The 12,037-nt window shown below is 42.7% G+C and overlaps 1 protein-coding gene across 4 annotated transcripts in view; it reads right to left on the bottom strand.

Annotated features, from left to right (window-relative positions):
* Positions 1 to 6,315: 6,315 nt before the first annotated feature.
* The window catches only part of PDGFRA (platelet derived growth factor receptor alpha), a 66,167-nt gene continuing 60,445 nt past the window's right edge, over positions 6,316 to 12,037 (bottom strand). For 3 of the 4 annotated variants that reach the window (XM_048510154.1, XM_048510155.1, XM_048510156.1), the window contains exons 21-23: positions 11,444 to 11,549; positions 9,785 to 10,020; positions 6,323 to 8,070 (exon numbers count right to left, since the gene is read on the bottom strand). In XM_048510154.1, the coding sequence (XP_048366111.1) occupies positions 7,923 to 8,070; positions 9,785 to 10,020; positions 11,444 to 11,549 (490 nt within the window). In that variant the 3' untranslated portion in view covers positions 6,323 to 7,922. Of the gene's footprint in view, positions 8,071 to 9,784; positions 10,021 to 11,443; positions 11,550 to 12,037 lie in introns of all 4 variants that reach the window. The other variant, XM_048510153.1, reaches the window with a different exon arrangement.

Below are 12,037 nucleotides of genomic sequence, written 5' to 3'. Positions count from 1 at the left end.
ATGTGAAAATCACCACCTCAGTTGAAACCTTTTTAGCTGCTGCACAGAACCAGAGCACTTATAAGGTACATCGGCAGGTGGATATATTGCAATTACTTGCTTTTTAGTACATTAATTTTAATCCAGATATAGTCATTTTTGATGGTCTTCACATTATAATTTTCTTACAACTGTTTTGTTTTAATACTATTAAAGTTTAGTGAAATTGATCACAGCTCATATGAATTATGCAGTATGCAAATTTCCATTTCCCCTCAGAAAAACACAATTACTGCAAACTGTTCATTACACTGAGCTGTGTGGTTGTAAACACTGGTGGAATCAATGCTATAATTTACTTCCTTTCCATACAATTGGCTGAGCAAGATCTGCATCCCATAGCACTTTAAAGAACAAGAAGATTTTTAGGATATAAGATTTCAAGAGTTGCAGCTCCCTAACTGATATCTGATGAAGGGTGCTTTGACTCTTGAAATCTAGAAGTCTTCTTGGTTTTTAAAGTGCTACAGGACTAGAACCTAGCTCTTCCACTGCAGACCACCACCATTACCCACCTGAAACATATGACTGAGGTGTCTCAAAAACAGTTCAGGCCTAATTGTCCAAGTTCATTTTTCTTTCCAGGGTCTGGAGGAATCCTCAATAAAAGTCACAAGTCTGGGATTCTGAGACCTGAACTACATATACAGATTGAAAAATGGTAGACTGAACCACATGCATTTGAGATGGGGAACCCTCCCACTTTTAAAAAATGCATTAAAAATACACTATGGCAGTGGTGGTGAACCTTTGGCACTCCAGATGTTTCATTGGACTAGCATTCCATCAGCCCTGCTGGCATGCATGGCCCAATTGGGCATGCTGGCAAAGGGCTGAAATTGTAGTTCATAACAATTCCTGGAGATGCCAAAGGTGTCATTTCCTATCTGGAACGGCACTATGGTATGGGGAGGATCCTACCAATTTGTTTTCTACTGTGCCAGATTTTTTCCTAGGAGATAGTGGGTTATTTTAAAATGTAAAGAAGCATGAAATGTATTCTCCACTTGTAACCTGAAGTGGTATAGTCCTAACTCTAACTCAAGGCACTTAATGTAGTGTTAGATTTATACTAGGGAGACAATGGTTCAGATCCTCACTCACATATCACAGGGATACCTTGTGTTAGTTGCTATATCTCACCCTAGTGTCATCCAGAAGTTTCTGTGTGTGCATGTTTGTGTATATGTGTAAGGGAGATGCATATTGCCTTGAATTTCCCGAGCATGATAAAAATGTAAGAAGAGGAAAAATGAGGAAAAAAATTCTTCTGCATGTATAGTTTACCCTGAAATTGGACATGTGAATTCCCAGATACTTAGAGGGGACTGAAACAGTCTGGCTACCAGTAAATAGGTTACCACTGAGTGGCTCTTGTCAATACCATAGGCAAAAGGGAGAAAACAGACTAAACTAACCTTTAAAAAAAACCTTGTGTGACCAGAGAGTTAAAGAATACAATAGGCCCTTACTAGTCTAATGAAACAGCATGAAGAAGACAAGCTAAACAGTGTGGTGAGAGAGTAGGTTAAATTAGGTTAATTTGGCAGGAAGGAAAGCCACAATGTTTTATTTTTCAGATACGGGAAAGTGAGTCACATGAGTCATTTCCATGCCAAACACAATGCTTAAATGAGCGGCACAATCTATTCACTCCTAGAGACACCAGAATGCTGCAACCCACTATGAGCCTTAGCTGGGAAATGGTTGTATCTAGGTTTGCTTGGACTGGACCTTAAGAAGGTGTCTGTACCCATCCTAAACAACCCTCTACATCAGGGGTGTCAAACTTGCGGCCCTCCAGATGTCCATGAACTACCACTCCCATCAGTCCCTCCCAACATGAGCATTGGCTATACTGGCAAGGGCTGATGGGAATTGTAGTTCATGAACATCTGGAGGGCCGTGAGTTTGACACCTGTGCTCTACATGGTCCAGTCTGTCAGAGCCAAATGGAATTAGTTGATTTAAGCACACCTAATACATTGCACACAAATAATATTGCTTTATTTTGAATCAGCTCATTGGCCCGTTAAAGTGAGTATTGTCTGCTCAGGCCAGCAGCAGCTTTCTATGGTCTCAGATAGAACAGATCACTACGCAGGGGTGGCCAACCTATGGCACTCCAGATGTTCATGGACTGAAATTCCCATCAGGCCAGCCCTGAAATTCCCAATTGGCCATGCTGGCAGGGGCTGATGGGAATTGTAGTCCATGAACATCTGGAGTTCCCAATTGGTCATGCTGGCAGGGGCTGATGGGAATTGTAGTCCATGAACATCTGGAGTTCCCAATTGGTCGTGCTGGCAGGGGCTGATGGGAATTGTAGTCCATTAACATCTGGAGTTCCCAGTTGATCATGCTGGCAGAGGCTGATGGGAATTGTAGTCCATTAACATCTGGAGTGCCTTAGGTTGGCCACCCTGACCTATGCCCTGATCCTGAACTGAAGATGCTGGGGAGTGAAGCTGGGACCTTCTGTGTGCCAAAGCAACTTCTCTATCACTGAGACATAGTCCCACCCCCAGACACTGCCTAGGATCGCAGCTTTGGAGTCCTATAGAATTTCTCCACATACACTTTTTCCCATCTCAGTGCTACACTCGCCTGAGACAAACAGGCTATGACCATGACTCACAGATAGAGAAGAGTTAACTCTGGGGAAGCCTTTTTTCAGCAAGAAAACAAGAGCGGAGGAAAGGGTTAAAGTATTCTCTCTCTCCCTCCCCACCAAGGTTCTCCACCTTTATACAACACCCTGAAAGCTGCATTTTTAAACAACAGCACCAAATTCTTTGTACAAAAGGAGCCAGAACATATAACTGAGCCCTAAAACAACTGCAGTTCAATGCACACTTACTGGGATGATGTCATTGAAATTGATAGAATTTGAGAAACATGCATAGGAGTTGTATTGTCAAAGGCTTTCACGGCCAGAATCACTGGGGTGCTGTGTGGTTTCCGGACTGTATGGCCGTGTTCTAGCAGCATTCTCTCCTGACGTTTCGCCTGCATCTGTGGCTGGCATCTCTCTGAAGATGCCAGCCACAGATGCAGGCGAAACGTCAGGAGAGAATGCTGCTAGAACACGGCCATAAGCCCAGAAACCACACAGCACCCCAATGCATAGGAGTTCTTAGGAGACAAGGTTTATATATGCTTATGGATTACAGTATATAGTTATTTGTTGAATGTGCTCTAAAGAAACTGAGCTGAACTATATGCATGAGAGCCTGCTGCCCAGAATAAAATAACCCACTTTGAATGAGAGAGTAAAAACACCTTACTTATCTTTAAATTATATATCATTTATTGAAATATAAAGATCTTAATTTACATGTTTTGAAAAGACAAAAATACGAACAGGGGCATTTTGCATTATACTTGGTACCTATGATCCAGAGGTGGGATCCAACCAGTTCTCACCACTTCTCTAGAAGTGGTTACTAATTTTTTCTGAGTGCCGAGAAGGGGTTACTAAAACAACCTCCCTGCCCAATAGGGACTGGAGGTGCGTGTGTGCAGCGGCGCCACTGTTTGAATCCCACCACCATCGGAACCTGTTATTAAAATGTTTGGATCCCACCACTGCTACGATCGCTCCTTTTAGCTTGCTGTTCTCAAACATTTTCACAATCACCTACCAGGAGACTCTTGCATTCTTTTTTATCATTCTAAAATATAAATTCTGGACATTTAAAAGTGCAACAGTTAGAGTGCCTGTGGAATATATCACAGTTAAAAAAATTATAAACAAAGGCAGTGATACAGCTTGTAATACATGTTTGGCAGTACTCTTACAGTCGATATAAAAATACATATATACATATTGATGTATAACATCACCTTATTTTTTGTCCCTCATTATTTTTTAGGACTCTTTTGTACATTTTTGCAAACCATGTTTTAAAGAACAGGCCAGCCATCTGAAACAGGCAGTCGTGTGTCACTTGTAAAAATCGATTGTCATTATACAAATACTGAAAAGGCAGAAGCCGGGCATTTCTACTAGGAAGACTTCACTCAGCGGGGCGGGGACCCCAATACTAAGAACATTATCACAAAAACTAAACTCTACAAACCAGATTGGGATGTCAAACTCATTTGTTATGAGGGCTGGATAAATGTGACCTGGTCAGGCTGAGCTCTGGGAAGGGGTGTGTGTGGCTGCCTTGGATGGCTCCAGAACGCCGCTGGGGGGGGGGGGTGGTGGTGTCTGGACTGGTGAGTCTATAGCAGGATGGGATGTCTGCCTTGAGAGGGCTTATCAAGCCTGTGAGCCATCTGAGGCAACCCCCCATTGCAAGCTCACTGGGCTCACTAGGCCAAATCGGGAGCAGGGGGGTTGCCTCAGCTGGCTCACCCCCACAAGGGACCACTTGATCCAGCCCCCAGGCTGCATGTTTGACGCCCCTGATCCAGATTTTTTTTTCTGGTTAGTATTTATCAACAGAACCCCCCCTGTTGCCTGGCATTTCATAAAAATGTCCAATGTGCAGTCTGTTGCAGCATCAAGAATGAACATTTTCAAAGGATTATAAACTTAAGAATTGTTTTGGTCCACACCTGGAGAAATGGCTCCAGTCTAGCTCCCACTAAATGGTGTTGCACACTTCTAGCAGCATTGGGAAATGATGCAAGAGTGTACACAGCAATGCATCCCCTTTAAAATGCAGGTGAGAACATGCATCTTGATAGCATCTGGATGTGCGATACAACATGAGTGCATACATCAGATCTGCAGGCATGAAAAGCTGACTACACATATCTGTGGGATACAGAATTTTAAAAACTACCAACAATACAAAAAGAAACCAGGAAAGGACTGTAGCTTATTCTTTAGTGGCTGTGGGGTTGGTAGAAAGTGCTGTGAAGTCACAGCCAAACCATGGTGGCCATCTAGGCTTTCCAAGAGATGAACAGACGTGGTTTGTCATTGCTTGCCCTGTGTAGCAACCCTGGACTTCCTTGGTGGTCTCTGTCCAAGCACTAACCAAGACTGGCCCTGCTTAGATGCCAAGACCTGAGAAGATTGGCCGAGTCTGGGCCACCCAAATCTGGGACTTTTAGTGGCTACTAACATTACAGTGTGAAGGGCCAGAATGCAAAACTCTGGAAGACCTGATTCATGTGCAGAAATGCATGAGGAATCTTTCAGTATTAAATGCAAGTAGGTACATGGTTACACAACTGGAATCAAAGGAAGTTAAGGCAGGATAGAGAGAGGTTGTCACTGCTGTTCAAGGCCCTGACTCATACATTTTGCCATACCGTAGTAGCTACATATAAACATATTGTGTTTTAGTATTCAGAGTTACACAGTTATTTGAGCCACAGTTTTCCCTATAGAAACAAGTCAGCGAAAGGAAAGCACATTTCAATAAGAGAAGTAATTACTTCCTGTTCAAACTCACAGTTCAAACATCCTAAGCTGAATTACTCTTCTGAATTACACTCTTCTAAACCAATTGACTTTATTGGTCAGAGTGACCATCCATCCCTGATTTGTACCTGATTGCTACTCTACACTAAACTTAGCAACACCACAGGGCTCATATTGCACAACAAACCCAGCAACTTTCCATGTTGGTCCAAGTCAAGCTTACCTGGTGCCCTGACTCTGATCTGGCAGCTGATTTCTTTGTGAGGTCTGAGCCCAGCTTGTGTGTGTAGCCATAACAGACTCTGATTGTGTGCAGAGTGGCTTTCCCTACCAGTGAGCAAATGCACTTTAGGACTGAGGAACATGGCTTCAAGAGCAAACTGCACAGCTCCTAGGCTGGTTTACCCCTTGCCACTTCTCCTTATAGTAATTAAGCACTAGGACTATGAGGATAATGAAAATGATAGAATCTCTTGTGTAGATTACATTGTGCTTGATGGGACTGATTCCAGGTGAGAACCCCCACAGACTCTGATAGTGTCACAGCCTAAATCATGAAACAACTTCCATAGAAATGCTCTATCAAAAACAGGAAAAAATACAGAAGAGGAGGAGGAGGAGTTTGGATGTATACCTTTTCCTTCTCCTCTGTAAGAAGATTCAAAGGGGCTTACAAACTCCTCCCCTTCCTTCCCAACAGACACCTTGTGAGGTAGGTGGGACTGAGAGAGTTCCGTAGAACTGTGACTAGCTCATGGTCACCCAGCAGGCTTCACCAGATAAGAGTCTGCCACTCAGGTACAAGAATGGGGAATCAAACCCGGTTCTCTAGATTAGAGTCCACCCACTACATTTTGTCATAAAGTGGTTTTGTATCAGCCAACATGGTGTAGTGCTTAAACTACACCATGTTGGCTGATACAAAACACTTTATGACAAAATGTATACAGGACCCAGTGCTCTTTGGGTTTTTGCACACACGACACAGCCAAGATTGTTAGTGAGTGTGAACTCTACAGGGAATTGCAGCCAACCTGAAAATTCCACTCAGTGCACCTGTACAAGACATTGATGTTTTTAAACACCTAGCTATTACATATGCATTATTTTTTTAATGTGCAAGCTTTAAAAAAATAAATGTGTGAAGAGATTCTTAACAATTGTTTTACTCCTGATTCAGTGTCCACTAAAGAGGCTATGAGAGATTCCTGTTGATGCCTTTGATAAGTAGACCTGACAAGGATGAAAGATCCAGTTTCTTGTCTATTAAAATCTGATAATTGAATTTCTCTTGCAATGTTGTTACATACTTAATTGGAAATCCCAGGCTCAGAAAATAAGCTTTTTCAGAAAGCGCATTTGGCAGATCAAATCAATTAGTCACATGTAACCAAAAATAAAATTTCAAATGTGCAGCATATTTCTTGAACACTCCCAGTAGCCTTGCTATTGATCGATTAGCCACGCATCCATTGTATAAATAACTGGAGAAACCTGGTTGCAAATGAGAAATTTAAAAAAATAACTTCAGCTGCTCAAACGTTCCACTGGCAAAACAAGAGGATTCACTAGCAATACAGATTTATCATGTTAGGAAAGCCTTACTGCTAAGAATGGGAAATTATATTTGAATTCCATAGAATACACTGAACTTTGCCTATGTACTAAACTAGTTTTAGTTCACCAAAGGTATTAATTCAAATAGATCAGTTGTTTCCTGTAAATCAGAAAACTCTTTAGCTCATTAGTAAAGTTCTTCTAAGCACTGTGTTTTAATGAAGGACAATGAATAGTTATAAACTATACTTAGTGATACTGAAGGCAGTAGTAATAGGTAAACATCTATTCCTCTATGGTTATTAAGAGTCACTAGATTTACTAAGCTATTGTATAAGGTTTGGAAATGTCTATAGTTCCCTTTTATTTGCTTTAGCTGTGAAAGGTAAAATATTACCCAGTACCAATTCCTTTGAGTTTCAAAAGTGGTTTCTGGTTTGCATGTACTTCATCTCATTAGATAGTTCAACAGCAGCTTGTGACAAGATTGAAGGGAAAAAATACGTAAAATCTTGAGTGGTCTTCTAGGGAAAAAGTCTATTTCATACACATCACAAAATATCCCGGTAAGGACAGGTATTTACACAGTTACCCTGGCGATGTTTCACCATAGTGGAAACTTTATCCATCTGAGTCATGAATGCCCTTGAAGCACAAACTGGATTGTCATTTGACCTTTTTCTTCATCCACCTACCTATTAAAACTGCAAACAATGCTACGATGTGATTGAAGTATTGCAAGGCACAAAGCTTGAAAGCTGGCTTCCAAAAGTTCTTTCCCAAACCAGAACAAGATCTCTGTGCCTCTCCTTAGTTCAGCTGATGTTGCAATCTACTAAAGTGGTTTTCCTTCGGCAGTCAAAAAGTCCATGAGTTGTATTTTGAGCTTCTTTTATGTTCTTGTTTCTCACAGCCCCAAAGATGTCCGCCACTTCCTTCAGAGTTACAGGAAGCTGTCTTCAACCAGTTCTGAAGAATCCATTCCTATGTCATCAATAATGTCGATATCATCGATGGTTTCATCCTCTTGCTTGACAAATGTAGAACTGCTAGAGCCAGTCTCAATGGCACTTTCTTCAGATGTCTGGGAACTGTTTAAGAGGATTGCAGAGGAAACTAATTACAAAGATAAACAAGTACTGTGGAAAACACATACTTGAGTTTTCTGGGGTCAGAAGAAGTCCTACCTGGAAATTCAGCCAAATTACATCCATAATTTCAGAATCAGGAAAGAAAGAAAGAAAGAAAGAAAGAAAGAAAGAAAGAAAGAAAGAAAGAAAGAAAGAAAGAAAGAAAGAAAGAAAGAAAGAAAGAAAGAAAGAAAGAAAGAAAGAAAGAAAGAAAGAAAGAAAGAAAGAAAGAGTTCCCTTTACAGCTTTTATTTCCAAACGCTTTTGGGAAATGTATTGTCGAAGGTCACTAATACCCCACTAAACTTTCCCTTCTCACTAGACACAGTGTGTAACAGACTTCCCTCTGTGAGACACCTCTGAAGATGCCAGCCACAGATGCAGGTGAAATGTTAGGAACAAGATCTACCAGACCACAGCCACACAGCCCGGAAAACCCACAACAACCAGCTTTTGGGAAACTCTATGCATCAGCTTGTGAGGATCAAACTACGATGGCCATACATCAGTCTTGTGGCTACTGCCACCACTTTAGAAGCATTTTTAGTTCTCTGAAAATAGCTACAGGGCCCTGATCTGGATCAGACATGTGGCCCAGTGGCACCAGGAGCTCTTATTTACCCTCTGCACCTTTTCAAGGGCTGAAACAGCCATCAGAAGAGTTGTTTCTGCACCTGAAAAAACAGGGAGGAAACAAGAGCTTCTGGGTCCACTGTGCCAAACACCCATGGGAATTTTAAAAAACTATAAATGCTTTTAAAATGGTGTCAGCAGTCATGGGTTGGGCCCATGGCCACTGTCACTTGTAGCTTGGCTCTAAGTTTTCCCCAGGTGATATGCATGTTGCAAAGCATTCTGGGGAGCAGACTGTTCTACATTACACCCTTCATTCATCAGGGCCACATTAAACAATGGCCGGGCCCCGAGGTTTTCAGGTACTTTGGGGGCCCTCCGGCATTTCAGTCTTTCACTCCACTGCAGCTAACAGCCTGACCCTGGTACAGTAGGTACTAGACCGCAGTACATAGTCCTATATTCATTTTGAGGACCTTCTGAAGAATTTTATTCACAATTTTACTCATTCACACGTGATCAAGGCCATGACTTGACTGTACTGCTTTCAGAGGTGTAATAAAGGAGAAGGTGGCATGACATCACAATGCTGACACTGGCGCTCTACTGGCCCGCTGTCTCTCTAACCTCCCCCCCCCAACTGACTCAAAACAAACTTCAGCTGCCTACGAGTGTGCCTCACAACTTGCTCTCAAGCATATCACATGATTAGTCAACGCCTGTCAGAAAGACTGAAGCCCTAGGGCGCTGGTAATAGAGCCTCAGGGGAAAAAAAAGATTGGCAGGGCCCAAGTCCCTGCAGGACCCCTAGGCTTCAACCTAGTCAGCCTTATGGATAATATGCCACGCCATTCATACTGGATACTGGCCAGCTTTCTGGATCTTCATCATTGCTTACTGCAGACTGTAGAGTCCTTGCATGCTTCTACACCTGATCGGAAATTCAGGAAGAATCCAAGGTAGAATTCAATAGATCAGTTTGCCCACTAGGATGCAATAGTAAACATCTGCTTATCAAGTCACTAATCAAGGATGTTAACATCTATTTGCACAAATATTGTACATGCTCCCATGCATGACTGAAGCTTCAGTCAACGTTTACCTGTGCCTGTTCCTTTTGCCAAGTTCATCATCAGAAACAGGGTCAATATCAGGCAGGGGGATTATGTAGCCGCTGTCAGCACTGAGCCTTTGTTCATCAAACCTGCTCTCTCTGTCCTTCAGTTTGTCTTCATTCTTGTACGTGACGCCAATGTAGGTGTTGTCACAGTCTGCTCTCATGCGCGTTACAGCGGGATGGTCACTCTTCAGAAAGTCCAAGTGAATTCTCTCGTAACTCTAAAATAGTTATTTTGGCAGCGTCAGTTGGAATTGCTCAGAATGCCTCTCCCCATCATTCTGGACCTTTGCCGATTTTGATTATATGAAAAATATTTATATTTTGCCTTTCCCCCCAGCCCAGCAGGCATCCTTCTCTTTAAAATCTTGCCTAGGACTGTCTCTCAGTGAGACTGGGTGGGTGGGTAGGTGGATGGGTGGGTGGGAGTTGAGAAAAATTTGGTGCAAGGGGGTTTGCTTTAGGTTATATAAACTGATTTAAGTCTAGAGTGTTTGAGAAATGATTCACGCCCACGTTGGATCGGGGCAGAGAGTCAAGCTACTATCCATGTCCCTGGGTTTCCAACCACATGTGAATATGCCTCTGGAACATTAGTCACCTAACAGGCTGTATGAGTAAGTGGCTGCTGTTGTAAATAATTAAAGAAGAGGAAGAAGAAGAGTTTGGATTTATATTCCCCTTTTTCTCCTTTAAGGAGACTCACAGTGGCTTACTAGCCCCTTTCCCTTTCTCTCCCCACAACAGACACCTTATGAGGTAGGTGGGGTTGAGAGAGCTCTGAGAAACTGTGACTAGCCCAAGGTCACTCAGCAGGAAGGTAGGAGTGTGGAAACACATCTGGTTCACCAGATAAGCCTCTGCCACTCTTCCACCTGAGTGGGGAATCAAACTAGGTTCTCCAGATTAGAATCCACCTGCTCTTAACCACGACATCATGCTGACTCCCAGGGCCTACCTGGACAGGTCCCTGATTTGGATAGCCCAGGCTAGCATAATCTCATCAGATCTCAAGCAGGGTCAGCCAGGGTTAATACTTGGATGGGAGACCAGCAAGGGAGTCCAGGCTATACAGACGATACAGAGGCAGGCAATGGCAAATCACCTCACTTTTTCTCTTGCCTTGAAAACCCTACCGAGTTTATAAGTTTATACATTATATGTCAGGTGCAACTTGATGACACTTTACGTGCACATTTGCATGGAGTCCTGATAGGCCAGCCTAGCCTGATCCCATCAGATCTGAGATGCTAAGTTGGGTCAGCCATGGACAACACTTGGATAGGAGATTACCAAGAAAGTCTAGGGTTGTTACACAAAGGCAGCCAATGGCAAGTCTCCTCTGTTAGGGGCTTGCTTTAAAAATGCTACAGAAATGCCATAAATCAACTGTGACTTGATGGCACAAGAAAAATCAACATAGAGCCAGTATATTGTAAATATTAAGTAAATTACAATGTAACAGCCAGGAACCAAGAAACCAGGAACCAGCTAAGAGCCAGGAAATCACCAATTTTAGTTTCCACATTGTTCTTCGCCATGCCATTCTAAAACATTTAACTCATCCAGGAAGGTCTAAGAACCACTGGCACAACAGAGTAACATGTTCTTCTGGAGAGAAACCAAATTTCCAAAAGAACAAACCTTCTTGTATTCTCCAGGCAACAGATTTTCAACTGTTTCACTCAAGAGGTAAAAAGAAGGTCTTTTCTCGGGTTCACTGTTCCAGCATTTGACCATGATATCGTACCTGTGAATGGTATGGGAGGAAAAAAATAGCTTAATGATCTGAGAATTGGGAAATTCAACAAGCAAACTTATGATAGAGTGTCAAGGTGAAGAGAGAGATAACAGGAAGAGAGAGCCCGCAGCTTGTCCCTCAGCTGCTAGGTGAGCTCAGCATCCAGTATCCCAACCAAAATTACTGATACATTTAGTACTGGCTCAGCCAACAGTGTTGCAAACCTTCTGTGTTTCAGCTGAGCTGTCTGCTTTTTAACGTTTTAAAATTAACATGTGAACATTTACAGCCCCATCCAAGAGCTGGACGCCCAGTTGTGGTGCCCGGTTGCTGCCCCCATAGAGACTTCTTGGTGGCATGGGGAGGTTCGAAAAGTCAAAAAGCCTCCCTGCTACTGAGAAGCCTCTATGGGCCTCAATGGACTTATGCTGCCCAAAAGGATGGCTTCAATCAGCAGTACAGGCAATCAGCATAATACTGGCAAAGGCTGGGAGGCA

This window comes from Sphaerodactylus townsendi, linkage group LG10 (assembly GCF_021028975.2).
Source record: "Sphaerodactylus townsendi isolate TG3544 linkage group LG10, MPM_Stown_v2.3, whole genome shotgun sequence".
Classification (NCBI taxonomy): domain Eukaryota; kingdom Metazoa; phylum Chordata; class Lepidosauria; order Squamata; family Sphaerodactylidae; genus Sphaerodactylus; species Sphaerodactylus townsendi.
This window is presented reverse-complemented; position numbering and strand designations above follow the sequence as displayed.